Below are 24721 nucleotides of genomic sequence, written 5' to 3' on the forward strand. Positions count from 1 at the left end.
TAGACCATTTTTCCTTTGAATGATGCAAGATGTGATTGTTTTAGTACAAGGTGGTCCATACCACAACTACAAAACTTTGACATGTTGGATTGTCAGCACAGATATTTAACTTTCACCGATGAATGAAAATTGATGACATGCCACACAGCACTGTACTGATATGAATTTAGTCATTCATTTTGATGTTCTTGCAACAGTGACACACTCCCTAAGGAAATGCCACAGCACATGCATGATTTATCTGCTTTGTGTTGCTTCAGGACAACCATTTAGTGAAACCCAGCAGATCTGCATTTTATATGTTATTTTAAGCACACATGCACACACAGTTAGGCAGTATAGACATGGATGTGTGGACATATATGCACAATCATGCACCTGTGCATAAACCTACTGCTGCAGCTGGATGAAATTCAGACATCGTCACGTTGGTGCATACATAAACATACACATACACATTGGATGCTGGTGTGTGTATCAGTAGTCAACATGCATGACTGGCTCATTCATGTTGTAGCAGGCAATCAAGCTGTTCACCTACGCATGACTCCGAGATACACACCCCTTATCACATACACATATTATCTGACTTACAAATACAACTATCTGTGTTTATAAAACAAAGACACTATCGCGGAGAGTCACGGTTACACTCACCGTCACAGAAATGCACACAGATGCACATGATAGCCTGCATTAATGAAAAGCACATTGCAGTGAACTCACACCCAAATGAGCACAATATTTTTGTGTAAATGCATAGAATCAGGTTAAATCTAACAATAATCTAACATTAGTGATGGTTGAAAACGCACCCTGACTCAGCTTGGCAGGCTCCTCTTTGTCTCAACTTATCCCCTAACCGTTTCCAAGAATGGAAGCATGTATTTCTTTCACTGTAGAGGGCGCAACCTCGCAGCCTTGACCAAGTCACTGATTCCAAACCTTTTTTGGCATTTGAAATCCCCCCCCTCCCGCCAACTTCTTCTTGCAGTTATTTAGCTTGAATGATGTCTTGGACTTAAAAGTCAGAAAAACATATTTTTGAATGTTATGTATCATTTCTTTGCCTCTAAGATTGCTAGATTTTGCCTGCTGTGTAAATGGAGTCGAATCATTGTGTGTCCCTGGCTTCAGTTTTCGAACCTGGCCTGAAAGACATGCATGCAGGTTTGTGGGTTTGGGTAGATGATATCATTTACTTAATGCCGTTGGTACTAACCATGTATAATGCACTGTCGTTCATGCTGTAGCTGTAGCGGGATTAACAGTATAGTCATACCAATATGGTGACATGTATGATGATAGCAATGACAACTTTTGATCCAGGTCTGTCTGGCAGAACTTCAGCAGTGATCTCGTGCTTGATACTTGAAGGTTGTGTAATGCTAAACAAAGCTGCTTTAAATTGAAAAACTGAATCCTCTTGAATATTAAGCACATATTAACCACTTTAAAGGGCTATTTAATGTACATTCCAGCATCAAAACATAAAGCTGTAAACTGTTGAATGAGCTTGACAGTGTATGGTTAAACTATGTTGCAGAGTGTCCAGTTTTAGGGTTTTAAAACTTAAAACTCCTCAGGCGATGAATGTTTTAAACATAGATAGACATGTTCTGAATAAAATATTATAAACGTGTTACGTTGCATTTCTCCCAAAGGAGCACTTTAGCCTCATAAATAATTCAACACACAGACACTCACAAATGCATGCTACTCACCAGTGGACACGCACAGATACACATGCTCACATGTGCGCGCACAGTGCCAAACATCAGGCAGTTCCTGCATTGATCTTGAACTGTTTAAAACTGGTTCAAAGAGACACTTCCAAGAGGGATAGAAACGATAGGTGAACATGTGAGGACAGAAGAGGATGTGGAAAGAAAGACAAATACTGAGATGACTTTACTCGCATTCCATCCTTTGGTAACGTTGCATGCAACATTCATGTGAGCAACCACTTTGAATTAAAAATGCGTCCAAGGTCAAAAACCGAGAAGGTAAGGTGTGGGATGAAAAACGAAACCTTTAAAAGTGGTGGAAAATGGAAGAACAAGGTGCTTCAGGCAGCGGTACAATGAAAAAATTAGGTTTTTGTTCTATCTCCATCCATTAAACAAACAAGAGTGACAGAATGACCAGGTGTGAAGGAGAGTTCAAAATGCTCCGTCACTGTTTGGGTATCAGCGTGACGTATACAGGCCCAGACACACAGGGCTGGATTTTCACTGTTAATCCTGGATTTTCCACTATGCATGCTAATTTCCGTTTTTAATTTCATTTGTAACAAATTTTGTATTTGACTCAGTTGGTTCATGCGAATAAATTTGTGAAATTTTATCAATATTCCCCAACCCTCGATTAAAGGCTCCTTGGCAAACTAAGCGCCGGTGAAACATTTTGCAGCATTTCTTTTAGCTTTTTTCGATCCTTGAAAGGCATTTTCATCATCATTCAGTCCTTATGGGATTCTTCCCTCCTCCCTCTCTCATGCGCATTCAAATACACACTGCATTGCTCATATCTCTGTAGTTTTTTCATGTGATATTATCGGAATTTCTTATCTTCTAAATCAGAATTTTTCTGTCCGCTGATCTTTCCGTCTGCTCCCCCAGCTCTGTTCAGTCTATCAGCTGGTCTTTAGCTCTGCTTCTCTTCTATCTGATCTGTATTCATATTTCTCTCCCTCTCTCCTTACCTCTCCATTCTTCTTCCTAATCCTCTCAAACGCTGTCTTGATCCATCTCAATCCAATATTCATCCATCTTCCTTCTCATTCCTCTCTTTCTTTATCTCTTTCTCCCCCTCTTCATGCTTCCTTTTTTTTTTCCTTCTAATTGGTTTCCTTTCCTTCCAGCCAGTCACTTATTCATTAAATCATCTGTCATCATCTTGGTTTGGTCTGTCATCTGTCTTTCCCTAAGCTAACATGTCTCTCTCTCTTTCTGCCTCTCTGCTTCTGTGTCTCTCTTTCAGCCTCTTTTTCTCCCTCCTCAGAATATTGTCTTGTGACAGCTTGCTGATAGATACCACATCTCAAAATGTAGCGTAATACATCTGTATAGCTACGTCTGTCCTAAAAAAGCTCAGTAGTTGCGGCTGTTAACAGTTTTGAATGATGGGGAGTGATAAGAACATTGTTCTATGGAACATCTTGGTCTCCTATCTTGGTCCCCATTTTTATCTGTATGTTTCATCTCCAAAATCTCTACTTTATTATCAGGAAAGTGGTTTGCAATGTGTTATTGAATGCACAAAATGTCACACAAGAGTAAAGCATATATTGAAAGTACAAAGGGGGACATTAGAAAACCCATTTTGTATGTGATATTCCCTATTTATGTTTACTTTCTTCCTCATAGTTCAGTTTAAATAAAAATGATGTATGTCTTCAACAGAAGAAATGTAATATTAATTCACACACAGATAAAAGCAACAACAGTGATAGCACACACATACACAAGTATCTGTTTTGTTGGCGCTCTTCTGCTGCTATATTTCCAACAATGAAAGACTAATTGACTAATTGAATTTGAGTCTCAAAGTCATCATAGAGGCTGCTCTTTCCCTCTCCTCTCTCTGTTCTTTGTCTCTCTTTACTGCCTCATCATCTTTCCTCTTCCTGCCCAGTTTTTATGTAACATACAGAAATTTCTCCCGACTGGGAGGCTTTTCTCTCACTTTCACAGACAGACAAACATACACACTCACCATGACTATCGATCACACGTTTTCTATGACACATTTAATTTCCTCCTGTTATGCTCATGTGTCTGTAATATTGAGAAAATTTAACATTTTATGAGACAAAATATGAATCACATGTTACTTGTACTTTCTCTCTCTCTCTTACTGGTTGCCCATGCAAAATATCATAGACTTGACTAGATGGAAATGTAAACACCTTTGTCCTGCTGAACTTTTGTGGCATGTGTTGCTTCCAGTGCTGATTTGCATTTTCATGTACAACTATTGATTACAGAAAGCAGGAAAGGTCATCCATAACCACTGAGAGAGTGATGAGCTTTGATAGTGGTACGTGTAATCAGGTTGCTTACTTTTTCTCCTCCATAGTGACCTGCATTTTCGTGTCTTTGTATCGATTTAGGGGGTAAAAGTCAACAAGAAATAGACTGGCATACAGATCTAGCTTCATCGTTGTGCCTGATCAACATCAGAGCATATTGCTGCTCAGACTATAGATGGCCTGTCAGAAACGATTTGGTTGTGTAATTTTAAGATTTGTCTCATAAGTATTTTGAGAGATTAGAAGCATGTGGCATTTTGCTATCTACTTTTTTGTACCTCATTACTGTGACTAAATTTGCTGACAGTAATCAAAAATTCTTCTTCTTTTTTTTTTTTTTTTTTTAGAAAGACACATCTCTTAATTTTTTTTGTTTAACTTTTTGCTTAATTTTATCCCTGCTGTGTCTGTAGTGTCTGTCCTAGTACAAGATTTATACTGCACACACAGTTAAAGATAAAGTGTAAAGTATTCTGTCGTGTTTTGTTTTAGTCTTTCTCACCAAACTCACTGTTATGTGCCTGAATATTTCAGCATACATACTGAACAAACATACGTTTCCTGTCCACCTGAATTTAACTAAACAAACAGGCAAGAGCCTCCCATTACTGCATGGATAATTATGATTATATGCTCCTCATTTCTTAAATAACCATGTCAGAAGACACATCCTGTGGTTGTGGAAAAGATGTTGATCTGTTTCAGCAGGGTCAAATTATTGGCATGCATCAAGCAAAGAGAACATCTAAGGAGATTGCTGAAACTGCTAAAATTGGGTTAAGAACCATCAAACACATTATTACAAACTGGAAGGATAGTGTGGAGCCATCATCTTTGAGAAAGAAGGTTAGGGTTAGTGTTGAATGATTGTGATCAGCGATGACTTAAACGTTAAGTGAAAGTGAATTGTTTAAAAAAAAAAAAAAAAAAAAAAGCAACATTAGAATAGTGAAAGTAAGAGCATTTCCATATGCATAATGCAAAGGGAACTCAAGTGATTGGGACTAAACAGCTGTGTAGCCTTAAGAAATCCTCTTATCAGTGATGCTAATTGGAAAAAAATGGCTTGAATTTGCTAGGGAGCATAAAGATTGGACTATGGAGCAATGCAAGAAGGTCATCTGGTGTGTGAGTCCAGATTTACCCAGTCCCAGAATGATGGGCACATCAGGGCAAGAAGAGAGGCAGATGAAGCTGTGCACCCATCGTGCCTGTTGTACGAGCCGGTCGGGGGGCCAGTGCTACGATCTGGGGTTGCTGCAGTTCTAAGTCTGGTCTAAGTTCAGCAATGTCATGTGCCCAAAGAATGAGGTCAGTCGATTACCTGATTATATCGAATAACCAAGTTATTCCATCAATGGATTTTTTCTTCCCTGATGGCATATTCCAGGATGACAATGCCAGGATTCATCTGGCTCAAAGTGTGGAAAAGTGGTTTGAGGAGCATGAGATGTGATTTTCAACACATCTTGGCCACCACAGAGCACAAGATCTTAGTGAAAAAGTAATGCAACTCTGAATGGAAATAAATGTTGTGACATTGCAAAAGCTCATTGAAACAACGCCCCCCCCCCAAGACGGCAGTATATTTACTTGTGTAAAATCTTCAAGCTGTTTTCTCCCAGTTTCCCAGTTGAATGCTGTTCTGGCATTGATTTGTGGAGGGAGAAGGGGTTAGACCTTGACTCTGACTGTCTGATCTGCACCTTTACATTATCATTCTCTGTAGTTGGCAGGAAGGTGTGTCAGATCATGTCGTACCATGACATACATGCCAATTTGTAATCATTCTTCAATCACACTGTGACTAGCTCATTTTAGAGAGCAGTCATTTTTCCTCTCCCCGTGACTTTTCGGCACACAATGTATTTCGGTTGGTTTGGTTTGCTGTTTCAACACATTAGGCAATATTTACGTGTCTGTGCTTTACTTTGGTCAATCAATGCCCTTGCAGGCCAAGAAAAAGGACAGTGGAATTTGTGAGGAAAGGGCAGAAGAGAAGTGAGGCTGGCTGTAGAGAGGAGAGACAGCAGTGCAATGTATTTCATCAGGGCTGTGATGCGTTAAACTCTCAGTATGCAGCTATTTGTTTAAGATGTCAGGGATGACATTTAACACTCACCGACACCAAGAGTCTCTCTCTCACTCTGTCTCTTCCACACACACGGATGAAAGCACATTCAAATAGGCAGACTCTTACACAAACCTGGGGACAGAGAGGTGAACACGTACACACACACTGAAACACGCATATGAATGGACACACAATCAGAGTGTCACTCTGAGAATGAAAGAGAGCAAATCTATAGGTTAGACAAGTGAATAGCAAATGGAAACTTTAGCAGTTTATCATGTTTGATAATTGAAAAACTGTTGAACGACCAAATGGGGAAGCGTATTAGCTGGTCACATCCATGTCAATACTGTGCTGCAGTAGTAGCGGTGGTATTGATGGCAAGAGAAGCACACTTTCTTTTCCATTTTGCCCTTTTTCCCTTTATTCTCAACTTGCTGATGAACACCTCTTGCCTGCCTGTGCAGCTGTCCTCTAACTTTTTGGTGGGTCAAGATGGAGGTGCAGCACCAAAAGGTAGTACTTTCACAGATCCAGGGATCCTCTCATCTGAGAATTACCATGATATTACAAAATTCCCCAGATAATATTTGAAGTTGCTCGTTTGACAACATTAAATGGAGTCAGTAGTGAGGATCACATGGTGTTAATAATGTGAGGAAAATAATTACATTATAATGACAGCCAAATTCAATCGGACTATATCTGTTATGAGCAATTCACCTGATTGGTTTGGTATGGCTACAGCAGGAATGATGATCATGATAGAAATCATTCCATCAATCCATGCCTTCTTTATGTCTCCTTCTGGTGATCTACCTTTAAATCACTCTTCTGCCCTAATTGGTCTAAATGTCGGGCTGTTAGTTTCCTGGCAGACAGCATCTGTTCTTTGATTTGTAGACAGATGGTGGGAGGATCTGAAGGTCAGCATGGTTACTAGTTGTGTGTGGGTGTGTGGGTGTGTGGGTGTGCCCTAACCACTATGACTGTTGGCTAAAATGTAATGCTGGGCAAGGAAAGGACAGCCACCAATATGTTTCTAATGCGGGTTAATGAGTGATGTAGTGGCACTATACACTACTAATGAAAAGGGCTCAGTTTGAAGTAACTAAATCGCAGTTACAAAGCATCCAAACGGATGGGTCTAATAAAGTTGAAAGCAGGAATTTGTCTCTTAAATGAGGTCTAACAGTCCATTTTGTGAGTTTTTCAAAGCGAAATGTGCCAACAGAGCTCTGAAGACACAACAGTTTGATGCATACCTAAGCCGCAGCAGAATCCGGTCATGACAAACTATTGCATCAGCAAACATTGGTCATGAGTTGAAGCATGTCAATGCAGACTTTTTTTTTTTTTTTTAAACATGATAGATTTTACTCCTAAAAAAAGTAACTGCAGAATTCATTCTGGCAACTGACTCAAAACAACAGTTCATTTACTGCTTTGCAAAGCTGTTGTTTATGACAGGGCTGCAGTGACACAATAGCAGACTGCTGGTGTGAGGAGGATAAACTTTTATATGTGAAAAAGTAATGTCACGAATAGCAATCTATTCCGCATCCAGATGGGTTTACATTTGGCAAAAAGAAGGATCCGTTTAGCCTGCGTCTGCTGCATGGTCAAAAAGCAGCCAAGGAGTATGAGGCCGTTGGATAAGACCAGATGGTCCAAATACTGCTCTGTTATGCACCACTTTCCATATACACTACTAAATCAACTCAGATCATTTCTTGAACAACTAGATTTAGACTTCCAAGGAAATTATTAAGATAGATTTCTGTTTCTTTTGTGCTTCGTTATACTGTGCTGGCCTTAAAAAACAGCCCTTCATCCTGTTGCAGACTGTGGAGGAATGAAGCATCGTGAAAGGCTGGACCAACCTCTTACGGCGGGGGCGGAGAAAAAAAAACATAGTAAATGAGCACTTAAAATTGATTAAATCAGACCTTTATACAGTAAAAGCCAAAGCATCAGTAGTGAATAGATACAATCCTGGCACCTCTTCTGAACAAAGGGCATGTTGCAAAGGAAATGAGTCTGAAGCAGAGCACCATGCCGGCCTTTTATGGTGAGACTCAAACCAACAACCAAAAATGACACCTTTACACACAAGTGCATGTAACAGAACCCTCAGTTTCATTATGTCTCTTTAAGAGGTTTATGTGGTTGATTGGGTAAACACACTCTTGGACACTGAGATGGAAAAGGCTGATGTTGGTTTCTTAATAGTGTGGACACAGTGATTTCTTGTTAAGTTTAAGCAACCTGAGATTAGAAAAATTGATGGTCTGGTGGAGAGTTACAAATGATGTGGAGGACTCGATTTTCGGAAGGAGGTGCAAAAGTTGAACTCAATATTGTAAATCATATAGTTACTTTCTACAAATACAGGTTTTGAAGTAGAATTTCAACGTAATGGATCAATTAATTGATCCTCAAATCAGATTGTCTGAGTAACATATCTGTTTTCTTATTTTTTTTTCTTTGTGTTATACTTCATCCAACAGTCCAAGTTCTATGGTTCCCTCTACTTTTGTGGATCTGATGGCACTGTCTGTAAGGTCAGACATTTGAGTGTCCAGCAACCACTCAGAACTGGAAGAAACCCATATTTTGTAGTAAATTGTGGATAATTTATGTACAAATGTTCAATGGTTTCCCTTCTGTCTGATATTTCATTCATGGCAGTTAAACTTGGGCATGAAAAGTATGGAAGGAATAAAAGGAGAGAAAGGGGGGTGGCTATATATATTCAGTTTTACAACATATGGGGGGCAAGAGGTTGATGGATAGGTGGGTGGATGTAGATAAGGGAGCAGAAGGGATGGATGGATGGATACTGCCTGAAGTCAGAGGAGAGGATGATGTAGATGGCCCATAATCCTTAGAGGCTGACAGCACACTGGGTCGTCTGTGATTGAAGTGTGTGTGTGTGTGTGTGTGTGTGTGTGTGTGTGTTTCAGAGCGAAGCTGATAGTGATAGTGATCTGCCTATCAAAGTGATGCAAGAAGGAGATGGAGTTACGGGACAGAAGGAGAGAAAGAGGGGGAAGAAACAGCGTGTGGAAAAACAGATGAGGCCAGAAAAGCTATTAAACATAAAATCAATCAGCAGAGAGAGAGAAGGAGCGGGAAATGCAGGGAGAGTAAGATCTTAAAGTATGACAGCAAAACAGAAAAGGATAAAGATGAAATCCTCGGATGACTGTGATATTGATGACAGCACAGTGGGGAAGAGGGGATGAACGGGTGGGAGAGAGAGAGGCTGGATAAGGAGGCTAAGAAAGAGTGATCAAAGCACCCCAGGCCATGAGAGAGAAGGAGCAAAGGAGGGTGAGATAGGGAGCGTTAGGAATGAGGAGGGAGAAACACAAGGAAGAGAGAAGGAGGCATGGACGGGGAACGAAGGGAGGAGGAGGGTAAAGAAAAAGGGTGGAGGAGGAGATGTACTATAAAAATAATTTCAAGAAAAAGGCAACGGTCGGGGTGTAGTGAGCAGAGAAGCAGTAAGGACGAAAAGCGGAGACGTGGTGCTACGGCAGCAACTACAGAGAGAGTGAAGGATGAAGAGGCAAAGAAAAGGGCAGTCCTAACTCTCTGATGTGATAAGAAATGAAGGCAACATGTCCAACACGTTTCCGTTTCTCTTCCTCTCACACACAGTCACAGTCAAACTCGCACGTATAGCGGCCTCCACCACATGCACTTTCCCTCCTCCTGTGGGTCAGTGCGCTGGGGCATGAGCATGAGTTCAGCCTCCCCAGGTTGCAGTTTGAAAGAAAAAATAAATAAATTACAGAGCAGATTACAGAACAGCACCACAGCCAGACTGCAGAGAGCTCCATTCCCTTTAGACTTACTCAAGTTGGGGCCCATAATGAAATTGGATTAGAAACACACATCTGAAGGAAGCATTATTTCCATAAAAGTGCATGAATATGTAAAAGAAATAAACATTTTAAACTAAATCAAACAAAACATCATCCAGACATTGGATGAAGCTACAGTGCCCCTACTGAACACATTCAATTTAGTGCTCATAGGATTTAAGGATTTCAGCTTGATGCTGATTAAACTCATATATGATGGAATCACATTCCAAGTTTGGATGGTGCAAGTTTCCAAAATGATAAGTTGATTTGTTCAGTCTGCTGCAAGCTGTGATTTAGTACAGACAAATAACAACATGAAACTAAGTTCACTTCGGCCTTCCTCTAATGGTGAGATAGACTTGTTTTTACACTGAACTGAGAAACAGGGAAGTGACAAGGCAATGATACAAGTTAGACACAGTAATATTCAACACTGTCGAACAGATGTTGCCTCGTGATTGATGGGGCTGGAGTGAGCAGTATGTAAAATTAGGAAGTACAGCAAGGAAAGCGGAAATCCTCCATGTAATTCCTGCTGCAGACAGATTTAACTGAAGTTAATCAATTTTGGCTATAGGTACCTGAACTTCTCACTGTCACCCTGGGCATGCAATAAATTTCATTTTTTATTAGCACAGCTGCTCCTGGAGCAGTCTGTGCAGCTCTGCCATTACTAGATGACACACAACAGAATTACAGCAGAATGAGGATCCTAATTGCATCATGGATCAGTGCATCAGCGAAAATTATTGCATTTCTATCATCATCCTTGCATGGCTTTCAGGTTTCCTCCAGATCTACAGTAGGATTCCAAGCTACTTGTTTTGAAAGTACTATTTTTTTCTTCTTTAATACTTGACAGTAATACATTTTGAGAGCCAGCAAGACAATAAGAATGAGCTTAATGTGTCAACACCATAAATTTACATTCACAGAGAGATGCTGCAAAAAAGAGCTGCTCATTAGTTTAAAAAAAAAAAAATCCTTCTTTTTTCCTTTCAAGTTCATCTTATCTTTTCTTCATAAGGGTCACATATCTGTGCACCCTTGAGGCCTTTCTACCTGTCTGTCAACTGTCACTGGTGCTTCAGTGGGAGAACAGGGAGAGGTGTGTGAGCGCCTGTGCGTGTATGCGAATGAATGTCCACCAGTGCTGGTGGCAGTCCTGTTGTCATGATAAACCTGAGACAGCTGTCATTCATCTGGCAAGAAGCATGCTATCTAAGTGTGCACACACACACACACACACACACACACACACACACACACACACTGACTGCTGCATCATTGCTCTTCTGCAAATGTGATGGGGTCTCTGCAGGTCTTGGTTTGCGGTGTTGGGTCATTTACACAAATCCCCTTAACTGCCCAGCTGGGAATGAATGTCTGTCGGGATACCTGAGTGTTCTGTCTGTCTGTCTTTCTGTCTGATACAGCAGCGGATATTAATTTGTTTGAATGAGTGAATAAATAATGTACTTTTTTTTGTAAGTCATTTTCAATACATCAGAGCCTGTAGTTTTGTTATGATTCACATCTTATTTTTCTTCACAACAGGTTTGACCACCAGCTCACACCTGCACACAATTTAATAAAGTGTGTTCCGTACTTCACATTCAGATTTATTGAAAATGGCTCAATCTATTTTAAAATTAATTTCAAACCATTCTTTTCGTTTCATCTTGTTTCTCGTTTCCTATCTAATACACTTTGTGCCAACCCTTTGTCTATTTCAGTCTGGTTCTTTACTTTTTTCTTTAATTCTGCTTGTCTCTGTTCTTATCTATTTGTGTTCCCCCGTTAGCCTCCATGTATTTCCTGTCTCTACTCAGTGCACTCTGTTCTGTCCAGTTTCCAATATATTTTGATAATGTTTTATTCATTTCTATTGGTTGTCGTTTGTTGGTCGATGTGAGTCTTGGACTACAGTTATTCTCTTTACCCGCCTCCTGTGGGTGAAGTCTGACTTGGTCCCTACCTTATCTGTCATCTGTGCATGCATCCCTGAAGGGCCCCCCCCCTGCCTGGATGAGCCCAAAGGACATGCATGCACACCTGACAGCACCTGTTTACACTCTTACAGACGATCTGGTTTTTTCAGTTTATCAGTGAGTGCAAATTTGGAGCAGACACCTGTTGCTTCTTAAAACAATAACAACAAAAACAACTATTATTCCAACAAGTGCTATGGAGTAATATAAGTAATTTGTCATTCCACTTTGCATTCGCTGGTGTACAGGAAAATTCATATCTGCTGTAAGAGCGTGTTACATACAGTACTGCCTCTTTTATGTATAACTATAAATTATACAGGTATAATTTATACCATCTTTAAAGTTGGACTTGTACACTCTCAGAAAAAAAAGTTTGACATTGTATCTTTTATCACTGGGACAATGGATTATTGACTGGACTCAATTTGCTTTGGATAAATACATTTCAAAACAACACAGGTATTTAAAATTTTCAAGGATCAGGAATACATTGGGTTTAAAAAAAAAAAAACAGTCTTTTGAAAAAGTGAATTGTGACCAGTCTCTGAAATAACTGACCATACAAGCAATGTCCCAGTGACAGAACAAGGTCCAATGTAGCATGTTTTTTCTCCGTGAGTGTAACTGTATAAATTATATGTGTATAATTTATGCCGTGTGCACAGCGCAATCCATGTGTCTTTATCTGTTATACAGTAATCAGCACTATCAATCATGAACAATACGATCAATCAGCTGTGAATAGCAAATAGAGAAAATTCAGTAAATCTATCATATCTGGTCTACATATTTTGAAACGAACTGAGGATTCATTTATAGACTGACAGTAAATCAGCCAATTGGGAAAGAGTCGAATCAAAATTTCCTAGGTGGCGATTGGAGGAGACGAGAGCGGAGCTCTGTGATTGGAGAATAGGAAAAAATACTTTGTCATAGGAGGAGAGGACAGCAGCTCTGAGTGTGACAGGAACTGCAACCTAAACCCCGCCCAATTCTAACTGGCTCCAAATCTCCTGGCTTAATGCCAAATAAGTAAATAACTGTTTGTATATTACCATGCATATTTTAATATCTACTTCATACTTGAAGAGTGACGTAAGAGCTCCATATTTTCACAATATGGTTTGCTAATATTAAAGTCATTCATTTCTAACATTCAAGCCACAGAATAATATTAAGAGTTGAGAGCACAGTTGAGTGTACCTGTAATATACTACTAGTAATTTAATTAAGAAAAATCACCTCATAAAGGGACAGAGGTGGGGAGTTGGGCTGGCTGACCTTTAATCAACTTGAATGGCTGAGAAATAAATAAAATTTTGAATTAGATTTTAATTGCCAATTTGGAAAATAAACTGAACTGATAAATTTGTTAATTGACACTCCCCCATTTATTATAGCTCTAAAAATCTAAATAATTAATTCTAAAAGCAAGAAATTGAATTAAAAAAGTCTGCCCCTCCGTCCCTCCTCCTCTCCCTAACCCAGGTTTTCTATTTGTCACTCTGATTTGATTGACAGCTGAGGACACATGTGGGGGCACTGTGAGGGGCGGCAGTGGGGTGGTGACCAGTCCCGGTTACCCCGGCAACTATGGTAACCAGGCCGACTGTACTTGGATCCTATTGGCCGAACCTGGAGACACCATCTCTGTCATCTTTACAGACTTCCAGACAGAGGAGAAGTATGACTACCTGGAAGTAGAGGGATCTGAACCACCAACTATTTGGTGAGTCACTCACTTCATTTATTTATTCCGTCACGCATGTGTGTCCCGGCCATTTGGGCTGGTGGGAAAATCTGGCATTTCAGAGGGACAAGGGTTGTCTGTTTATCTGTCAGAAACAGTACTTTATGTTTAAGAACCAAATCTGAATTGCAGTAGACAGATGAGTCACATTTCACTTTTAAATTGCAGGAGGGTACAGGACATATATCCAGGTATAAGTGACAGGTTGTACACATCAAAAAACAAAATTAAGGGTGGATACTAAGATTTTATATCCGAACTTCCCAATTTTATTATCAAGTCTCACTAAACATGGCATGGTCCTGTGCTCCTGATCTATACGACATTCTCCTGATCCATACTGAATAAAAAAAGTACAAGACTGTTGACATTTTTGAACTGGCATTTCTGTGAAGATAGTGCAGTCACATAGTCCCAAAATTTATGGTACAATTTAACCGCACTTGGAGTATGGTAATAAAATGTTTGAACGGGTAATAAAAATAAGTTAGAACTCAGGTATGAACAGGTAGTAAAACAAAAACCTTACTACATTTACAAAGCACAGCAACTTTTTTTCCAAGGAAAAAATAAATTAATGTGGAATCTGTGTTTCGGCAAGCTTTCGGCAAAGCGTTGTATTTTATGAGGTAATTAACTGATCTATGCTAGTTAGACTTTTATCAGCTCTCCATGATTTTCTATCATTTCTAATGTGATTTTAGATGGTTCACTTACAACAATATTTTATAACTCCAGCTGCTTATTGACTGTTGGTAAATTAGGGTATTGATCAACTGTTGCTGTTGCTGTAACCAATTTGAATCTAATCAAGGTCAGGGATATTAGTGGGTGTGCGTGTGTAATTGATTTTGAGGTAATAATGTCCAGGCAGCTGCTTCTAGGTGAGGGTTAGTGTTTTTGTGTAGGTGTACACCATACTGCTCGCCCATCTGTACCTCTGTGTGTGTGTTTGTGTTTGTGTGTGTGGCACTTGCACAGGGAGAATAGTACTAACAACAAGCAACCTTTCACTAGCTGCTATTGTTGGTAACTGAAACAAATTCATAAGCTGTTATTTTTTATGCATTCAAATAAGTGTCACCATATTATTTTTTGGAAATTTGACATTGGGGTTAGAAATCAGACAAAAATCTATAAAATCTAATTTTACAGCTTTCTCCTCTCCAACAAAGACACAGATTGCCTCGTGTAGCAGCAGAGAATGGAGAAAATACTATTTTAATTCTTTCAGATTCTAAGATGCTGCCTTTGACACTTTTCAGTCATGCTATTTTAAACGACCAACTGAAAAACTGGGCAGCTATCAGCAATCTTTCGAGGATTTGGTGTACCACAAGGTTCTATTTTAGGTCCAATCCAATTTTCCATTTGCAAGCTTCTTCTGAGCCAAGTTATCTGATACACCATTGTCTCCTTACTCTGCTATATAGATGACGCAACGATATACCTTCCCCTAAGACCTGATGGCCCAGAAAGCTTAGCTGCTGTTGTAGATTGCCTACATGGAATTAACTGGTGGCTGGTACAAAACCTCCTGCTCTGTTTCATGTTTCAAATTACATTTTGAAGGTGCTATAAAAAACTAAAGTCATCATTATGATCAGAAAAAAGAAAGAACTTGAAAAATAATTTCTGTTCATTATAAATTTAAGGCCTTTCAGATACTTTGACACGTTTTACTTATTGAGGTCAATGTATTTACATTTCTCAGAAAATGGGTCTTATCCAGCTGTTATGTTGATAATTGTTTAGAAGGGAGAGCTGAAACATGGAGCAAAAACATACATGAAATAAGTCATTAATAATGATAATACAAAACACTTTCTCTAATCTGTCTGATGTTATTAATCAGCAGAAGGGGCCCTTTATAAAGTCAATAGCATATACCTCAGCATAAAGAGTTGAAATGCACACAGTATAAACAGGGTAGTAAGTGTAAAAGTAAATAAATGAAAGGAGATTTTCCTCACTTCGAACAAGGTCAGCAAGTACTCCATTATCACAATTTCTTCCTTTCAGTGAGGCATGGACAATTATAGGAATGAATGGAGGAATAGACAAAACATACTAATTCAAATAAGTGACTTTAATGGCATCCCACATGGGGAAAAAAACATGGAGGAAAGAGTATACCTGTGAAGAAGAGTGTCTTGTTCATTACACATAATATAAAAAGTCATGAAAAGACTTGCTACAGATGACGCAATGCTCACAGGGGCATTACGAAGAGTATGCTCTTCAAACATGGCAGAGGCTGAGCTGCGTCAATGTGACTATGAAGATGAAACAACACTTCACTTCTTCACATCAGGATAACAACAAAACTTAACCCCTCAGGAACCCACTAGTCTGACATATCCACTTCATTTGAGACATCCTAATAGCAATCTGTTTCCATTGACTCTTTCATCCTGTAAATGCAAGGAGGTTGTTGGTGTTGTTATTATTTGGAGAGTGCTTTCTTGACATGAACTAGGCTGCACTGGACCCTGCAGTGCCAATTTAGGATTATATAAATGCCAGAGTGAACCTAAGCAATGCTGCTGTGGTAATTGTGTTGATGCTATATGTCGCGAATCAGTATGGGCATTTTTCTGTTTTTGGGTCAACGAGGATGCTATCATTTCAAGGGAGCTCTCTAGGCCAGTGGTCCCCCCCCCCGCTAAGGCTCATGTTGCAGACGCCCATATCCTCACAATTTCTATTATTAAAATTTTCTATCCTCAACTTTGTTCGTCTGATCGGATTTGGCTTTTCAATATGAAAATTTGACTCTTTGTTATGGAATAAATATGACTATTTATCCCTTCTTTTCATACACACTATCTGACAATCAGAAAATCCATTGTTCCGCTCTTATTTTGAAGTGTAGCCTCGCAGCTGCTACAGAGCCACAGACCAGCTCCTCCTTTAAGGCGTGGATGCAAAATTGCACTGTGTCCAACAAAAAGAACCCCTTAAATGTTTGTGCACAGGGATAACATCTGGTTTATCCTCTTATTGTAATGCACACTGACTGACAAAAAGGAAACAAAAAAAACAAAACACTATTTGAGTTGAAGATTTTCAGTCAACTGAAAAGTCTCTGACAGAGGCAGCCACGACTCATTTATGTTGCAATAAATGAATGAACTTTTAATATAACCATTCAATAGATATTTGTTTTTTCAACACATAACTCAATTAAATTTTGGCACTGAACACATTACAGTTATTACAACCTGTAAAGTCAAGAGCCCAGCCCTGGCTCTTTAGCACCCCACTGAAGGAGTCGTGCCCTCCCACCTCCAGTTGGGAACCACCAGATCTCAGCAAATGAAATTGGATCAGTCTTATTTGTTCAGGACTTTTTCTTCAAAAATACATGTAGCACAAAGTGCTTTACATAGATCTGAGCATTCCATTCCCAAAACATATATATGATTAAAAACAAAAGCACGCTGTTAACTAAATAAAAAGCCAAAATAAGTTAAGATCTTTCAGTAAGTTGTCGTCCCTGTTATTTTTTTTTTGGTTATATTCAACCACTGATTCCTGTCTTTGTATGTGTGTTTATATGTATGTCTCTTTGTGTCTGTGTTTGTTTGTACAGTACATGCATTCATAATTCTTGTATGCACAATGGCACTGGATGATATTTGTCCTCTTTTGTCCTGTTTGATATTGAAACACTTGATATTGACAAAAAGTCTCTTTGTGAACAGCCGTTCTCTGTAAACAACTTTCAGATATCTGTCTTATCAGAATGGTGATGAGGAGAGAAACTTTGAAATGACATTAAGGCAGTGTAGCAACGGAGCATACTAACCAAAGGTAATATGAAAATGAATGCCAGGAGGGGACTTACAGCTATGAATACCATTAGCACTGTTAGTTCAGAGATCAGGCACAGTTGATTCTGTTTGAATTCTGTTGGCAGCCATCTTTTATTTAAAGAAAAAAAAAAAGACAGATTTGAGTAAACACAATAACAGCATGACAGCCATTTCTCAGTTTGAGGATTTGTTTTTGTTTTTATAACAATTTAGCATACTTTATCAGCATTTCTGTTTGTGGCTGCTTTTTTCATGATATACACTACATACCGCATGTATATATTGTTTTATGTAACTTAAATTCAGTTCTAAAACCCTAATTCTGTCCCCTACTTCTTTTAGAAGTAGGGGACAGAAATGACAGAAATGTTCACCAACTTAGGAATGCATTGGAGGATGACTTTGCTAATCAGAGTGTCTCTGAGAAATCTCATAACATGATTTCCAAGCAACATTATGGTGTCTGTGAATGCATGCAAATGAGATCTTTGTTTATTGCTGGCCCAATGAACACTGAGATGAGAAATTTATGCTTGTTTTCATTGGAATTTCAAATGTGTAGTAGCAGCACGGCGGCATAGTGGTTAGCACTGTTGCCCCACAATAAGAAGGTCATTGGTTCATTTCCTGGCCTGGGGCCTTTCTGCGTGGAGTCTGCATGCGTGGGTTTCCTCCTACGTCCACGTTTGGGTTAATTGGTGACTCTAAATTGTCCGTAGGTCTGACTGTGAATGTGAGTGTTTGTTTGTCTCTGTCTCTCTGTGTGTTGGCCCTGTAATGGACTGGCAACCTGTCCAGGGTTTATCCCGCCCTTGCCCAATGTAAGCCGGGATTTCCTCCAGCTATATCCGCAACCCAGAAATGGATAAGCGGTACAAGATGAGTGAGTGAAAAATCTAGTTTCTATCAGAAATATAATTTAGTAAAGGTAAAACAACAATTTGTTCACAAAGACTTCACATTTGTACACAATTGTACAAAAAAGTCTTGTGCACCTTTAATAACTGCGCTGCCTCTTCCAGGAGGAAAGCGCCAGCTCATAGCTAAAGTATTAATTTCCAGTGGCATTTAGCAGAGAAAGCTAATAGAGGATTTGGTAATTTCTGAGTGTGTGCCAGAATTAGTTATGTGCTAATCAGTTGTTGCAGGGCAGACAATAGCAATCTCGCACACACCAACACACATTCATAGCTCACATCTATGCTTGTTGAAAAACTGACACACAGTCAGTCCTTACACTCCTTACCTCTTCTTACAAACACTTCTGTCTAATCAGTATGCAAAGGGGTGGGCTCACACCCATGAGAGTAGTATATCACCGTGAGCTAAGTGCCTGTAAGCCTAGCCGAACACAACCCACTAATATACACGCACACAAACACATACACACTCACTCGTTTTATATTTTGCTTTTTCAGAATCAGTTGCCCTTGAAACCAAGTGGAGCATCTTGAATAGAATGATCTATCTCTCTCTCACTATCTCTGTCACTCTTTCCTTCACTCAGTCTGTGTCTCTCTCTCTCTCTCTCTCTCTTCTGCTTTACGCGTCTTTTGCTAAATGTCTCCACGATCACCAACATTACGGTAAGGGAAAACAGGGAAATTTGGAGTGTTAGTCAATCTCCTTCCTGACAAAGATTTGTTTTTTAGAGGCACTAAAAAACCTATTTGTCAAGCTTGAGCTGGAGTTTATGCTAAGTTAATAGTTTCAGTTTTACAGAAAGCCCTAATTACCATGATCAAAACACTTAAAAAGAAAATAAATATATTGTAGGTGTTACGGACCTCTATGTAGGTATGCCTGTGTGTGAAGTGCGTCTGTGAACTATCTGTGGGTGTGTCTCTGTGTGTGAGTGTCTGCTAATTGCAGGATTGCCCTCACCTGGACCCATAAGGATAAGAGGAGCAGAGGGAAAGTGGCTCTCTCTCTCCCCTCTCGCCAGTGAAGTGGCAAACGGCAAGCTGACTGTGTGTCAGTGGGCTTTGAAGCGTAGACAGCAACTGACGTTGCGTTGTCAGAGTTTTGTGTGTTTTAGAATTAGTTAATCATTCTCACTTAACCGTCCTGTTTTTGAGAGGATCGCTTTCTGTTATTTCTTATATCATCCTTAGGTGTGTGAGGATTTATTTTTGGTTTGCTGCTGACCTGAGCTACCTTATTAAAATACCTAATTTGATGCTAATACCTACCACTCTTTCTTGTTTATCCATCTCTACCCGCTCTTTCTTGTTTAAAAATGCTACCTTTGTTTGTCCTGAGATACCTCTAGCCATCAGGACATAACAGTAGGCATGAGTTAAAACCACTGAACAATCTGTGTTTCGACATCTCACCAACCTTTTGGCAGAAAATTATCTTGACAATGATCTGGATTTAGACTCCAACAAAGTAGAGACAGCTCTTATCAAGGTTTTGATAAGAGCTGAGACATTCATCTCAACACTGATTCTGGAAAAGGCTCTGGCCTCATGCTGTTAGAGCTTACCACTGCTCTTAATGCAGTTGATGGTAGTGTATCAATAGATACAGCAGGGCACTGTTTTGGTCCTTCTTTGGTCTGACTATCCTAAACTAGGCAGGTCCTATCTCCAAGGCAAGATTTAAGTCAGAGAACCTTCAAAGTTCATTCCACTGAACCTACAAGTGTAGCATCACAAATTGTTTGGGTTTTTGTTTTATCTTGTTTGTGCACATGACATGCAACTACATTTAGCTGTCCCCTGCCAACTATAGCTCAATAGCTCCCCTCTTGTAGGGTATTAAACAAATTAGTAGCTGGGTGCTTAAAAATTTTTCTTTCGTTAAATAAGGACTCAAGAGAACCAAAGACAGTTAAACTCTAGTTCACAGATCACTTCATTGGCTACTAGTTTTCAAAAGGATGAACTTTACAGTCCTACTGCTGGTTCACTGCACGCTTTGGGTCTAAAAATCTTATCCTGATCCATGACGAATCCTGTAGAGCATTCAGGTAAGCTGGTTCAGCATTACTGGCCGTTCTTATGGTTAAAACTAAGTAAAGTGAAACTGCTTTTGCTTCTAGCCTGAAAAGCACTTTGGATTACCAGTTGTATGAAATGTGCTATACAAATGCATTTGTCTCACTTTGCTTTATCATATGCACTAGATTCGCTTGGTAGTTCAGACAGCGTGACTATTTGAAAATAGCTAAGCTGCACATCTCTATGTTCATATTTACTGCTGACAGTTGCACAAGTTTCTGTCCTGAGTGATTTGATGCTCAGTGTTCATCATGAAACACTGACTTGTACTCAGTATTTCTATTGTAGCTGAAGTTATGCCTTCATCTTTTGTTAACATATACTTGCAAATCAAGGTTTGTCACACAAATATAAACCTATTTATTTAAAAATGACTCTTTCTGTACTGGGTTAAAAAATGGTCCATTCTTTGACTTGGCCGATTTTCAAATCATTCTGCTGTGCCTGATCTATACACATATTGTGACAGATTGCATGTTTGTGTGAGTTTGTCTAATACAATTGTAGAGTGATGATTATCTAGCTGCTCGCTTCAAAGCATCAGCATTTGTTTGGGAGACACAAAATGAGGTGAGATTAGAGACAATTTTTAAGTGTGTTGGCATGTGGGTTTGTGTGTCAGTATGAGTGGTGATGTTATGCTTGCCGAGTACTAATCAATGCTTCTAGCAGAGAGGATGGCGGGACAGCAGCATTTTCCCGAGTAGGAAATGGAGCAGTGACCTTGAACAGGAACACGCACCCCTTTTCCATTTCTCAAACACACAACACACATGTGAGGTTATTTTCAGGATATAGGTAAACACAAGTTCATAAATATGCACAACAAGGGGTCAGGCTATTGTAGCTCCAGACCTGTGACGCAGTCCTCAACCCAGTTTTGTCCTGGCCTACTGTGTGTAGATCTTATATTGTTGTCAGTCATGACTGAGATGCACCTTTTTAGTCAGTGCCTTTGGATTCCCGGTGGCATGTGTTTGTTTCTTAACAAAAGCATGGTTGCACATGCAGCTGGAGATGCTGTCCAGAGCATTTATAGTAGCTAAAACCTGGCTTCCATAAAGTTATCAGCTTAGATGATAGCTGCCCACCGGGGTCAGCAACTGGCACTGCTGCTGGAGAGGAGGGTTGTTTTTCATTGGAACATATGGATCACACTATTTTAAAGTAGAGTGCGGGTGTGCAAGTAGAAGATGAATAAATAACACTTAGCGGTAAAAAATAGTGAAGGTGAATTGTTATTCTTTTACACTGTTAGTTGGGAGAATTGGAGTATAAAAAACAAAAAGCAGAGATGTATTTATTTATTTATATTATTTAGATTTTATTGACTTAGATTATGTTAGAGTATAATTTTCATGATGCTGCTCTGTCACTGTGCAGCCAGCATCAGTACAACCTAATTAATCATAACAGAAGCCAACACCTCAACACAAACAGTTTGCTGTTGTTATTGTTGCTGTCTTTTTTTTTTTCTTTTTTTTTTTCTTAAAATGAACTGTTGCAAATAAAATCAACCATTTATCACCAAGTCAGAGAGGAGTCTGGATAATCCATTCACAGCCACATTTATAAGTCAAACAACTTCCATTGTAAGCTTGTAAACAAGTTCATGATGTAGACTTTTCTTCTGGGTCTTCTAAGTTGTACCAGTGACCTTCACACTGTTCCTTTAGGGACATCAATTTTTGAATCCAATTTCTGGTTGCCCAAAGAATAATTTACCTCTACAGGGGTATTGTTTAGGCATGTCTAAGCAAATTTACCACAATATTAACCTGCACTTTGATAGCCTTTGAAACAAATTACCAGATCCTTTTGGGAATTGCACCTTTTTGTTTATGGGAGTTAACGAAGAGGTGAGGGGGGGGAGAAGAGGAGGAGGAGGAAAGGAAAGGAGAGGAGAGTGAGCAAGATATCAAGGAGGCAATGTCTGGTCATGCAGAAGAAGACAAGAGAGAGAAAGAGACAGCAAAGAGGAGAGGAATGGGTAAAAAAGGGGAGCAGAAAGGGCAATTGGGTTGACAAGGGGAGCCAGGAGAGACGGAGTAGAGATGAGAGGTAAGAAGGCACGGTGGGGACAAGACAAAAGCAGAGGGGCAGAATTAGGGATGGCGGGGAGATGAGAGTTGACAGGAGAAGAGAGGTGGAAAGAGGAATAAGAGGAATGGAGGGGGAGACAGGAAGAGAAAGCCATCAGCAGGACTAATGGGAAGAAAAGAGGCTGTAGAGAGGAGGAGACTCTGGAAGGCAAGGAAGGACAGACAAGTGCAAAGAAACTTTATCTGATATTTGCTACCTGCACATAAACTAAATGTGATTATGAGAAGACTGCAGTCAGATTAAAACCATGTAAACAAGTTAATCCCCCATTTCTTTAACTATGGCGATTTTTATTACAGAATAAAAATGTGTGGAGAACTGTGAAATTAGTCACATAATAGGAAAAATTGGTATGATATGAACACCATACATTGATTTAAACCTGACCATCTCTTTTCTCCCAAGCTGCACAGCTTGCTCAGAATACGAGTGGAGATTTCATAGCTGGCATTGTTGTCAAATTTTGGTATCTGCAGAGTCGGTGCATAGGTGCAGCTGTAAAAGTCACACAGGCATATGCATTTTACTTGTTGCCTATAGGGAAAAAGGCACATGGCAATTAATTCAATCAACACACACTGTGCAAGATTGCATTAAGATGGGTATATTAAGATAAATCTTCTGCTATGCATGTAAACAGCTTAATCAAATTACTCTTAGAATCAAAGTGAGGTTTATAATTGGATTAGTGTATGATAATTAGATTATTGTGTTTATGCAAACAAAGTCACGTTATACACATTCACTCAGGATAAAAACCCAAAATAGGTCACTTTCACTCTTGGGCTTTAAGGCATCTTCAACTTTTCACTTTATTTTTCTGAGCAACATGATATTAATTTCATCTTTTTACTTCTCTTCTTTTAACTGTCTAAAACTTGACCACGTCAGAGAGATTCCAAAAAGACAGCCCAAAAAGAAAAAATTAAAATGAACAGCCAAAGTTCCTCCAACGCTTTTCTCTTTTATTTATGGAGATATAATTTGAATTTGGATTTGTGCACTTGTGTTTACTGCTTTGCAAAAAAATGAAGAATTCATTCAAATCAAAGTTTCCTTTTTTATCATTAAGCATCACTCTGTTCTTAAACTGTTTGCTTCATTGGCTTTCATGTTGCATTTCAGGTAGACAGCTTTGCCAGACATTAATTTCAGTGACTGCAGCAGCCATATTTTCTCAGGTCAGTGTTTCTGGGTAGTAAAATCTGATCTTTACCATTCTCATAGCAAAAAAAAAAATCCTTCCAGTTGGGGCTTAGTTAAACCTGAGGGACAAAGCCAGAGCTTGGGCACCACTGGAGCATTATATGTAGTTTGGCCCAGCCACGGTAAATTAATTCTACCTTCATAAATGTGTTGTCATTGCCGTTCCCTGCACAAAACTTACACTGTGTGCATGTGCCCGTCTATATCTTTGTTTTAGTTGCGCATCTCCAGTTGTGACACTGTGTATGTCCTTGGAAAAGTATAGTTTATTGAATGGCCAGTCACTGATAGGGGTAGGAAGAGTGATGAATTTATAATTTTATGTCATGTATTAGTAATTCCACTCACTCCCTCTCCATGTCTGTGTTTCTCTTCTCTCCTCCTAATTTCATTCCTATTCCCTGTCACGCCAATTTCTGCATTGTCCCGCAGGCTACACACTCACACATATTCATCCACACACACACAAACAGACATGAAAGAGGGTTTGTGAAGAGGTGGGGAGCTGCCCAGAATTGCTGTGACATCTGGGAAGGGACTGAGCAAGGAGGAAGAAGTGAAAAGACAGTGATGGAGAGTAAACCCTGGAGAGAGAACAAAAGGAAGAGAAGAGAGAGGAGAAAATAAGAGAAAAACCCTACTTTTTAACGCTGTTATCAGGTATCACTGTCTTTATCACTCAGTTCCTCTTTTTCCCATCAAAGGAACATAATCACTCTTAAAGTGAATGCATCTTCTTTCATAAAGAGCCATGGGTCGAATATGTAACAAACTCTCCAGACACAGAACAACAAAACAAAAACGTTGCTCCCTCATGATAATTATTCAACATGAAAAGGTAAAAACTTATTTAAACAATTTAA

The 24721-nt window shown here is 39.4% G+C and overlaps 1 protein-coding gene across 1 annotated transcript in view; it reads left to right on the forward strand.

The window, feature by feature from the left end:
* Positions 1-24721, forward strand: part of csmd3b (CUB and Sushi multiple domains 3b) — a 210628-nt gene that overhangs the window by 63191 nt on the left and 122716 nt on the right. The window contains exon 5 of the mRNA XM_029514819.1: positions 13498-13705. Coding sequence (XP_029370679.1) covers positions 13498-13705 — 208 coding nt within the window. The remainder of the gene's footprint in view (positions 1-13497; positions 13706-24721) is intronic.

The sequence above is a fragment of the Echeneis naucrates genome, chromosome 11 (genome assembly GCF_900963305.1).
Source record: "Echeneis naucrates chromosome 11, fEcheNa1.1, whole genome shotgun sequence".
Classification (NCBI taxonomy): domain Eukaryota; kingdom Metazoa; phylum Chordata; class Actinopteri; order Carangiformes; family Echeneidae; genus Echeneis; species Echeneis naucrates.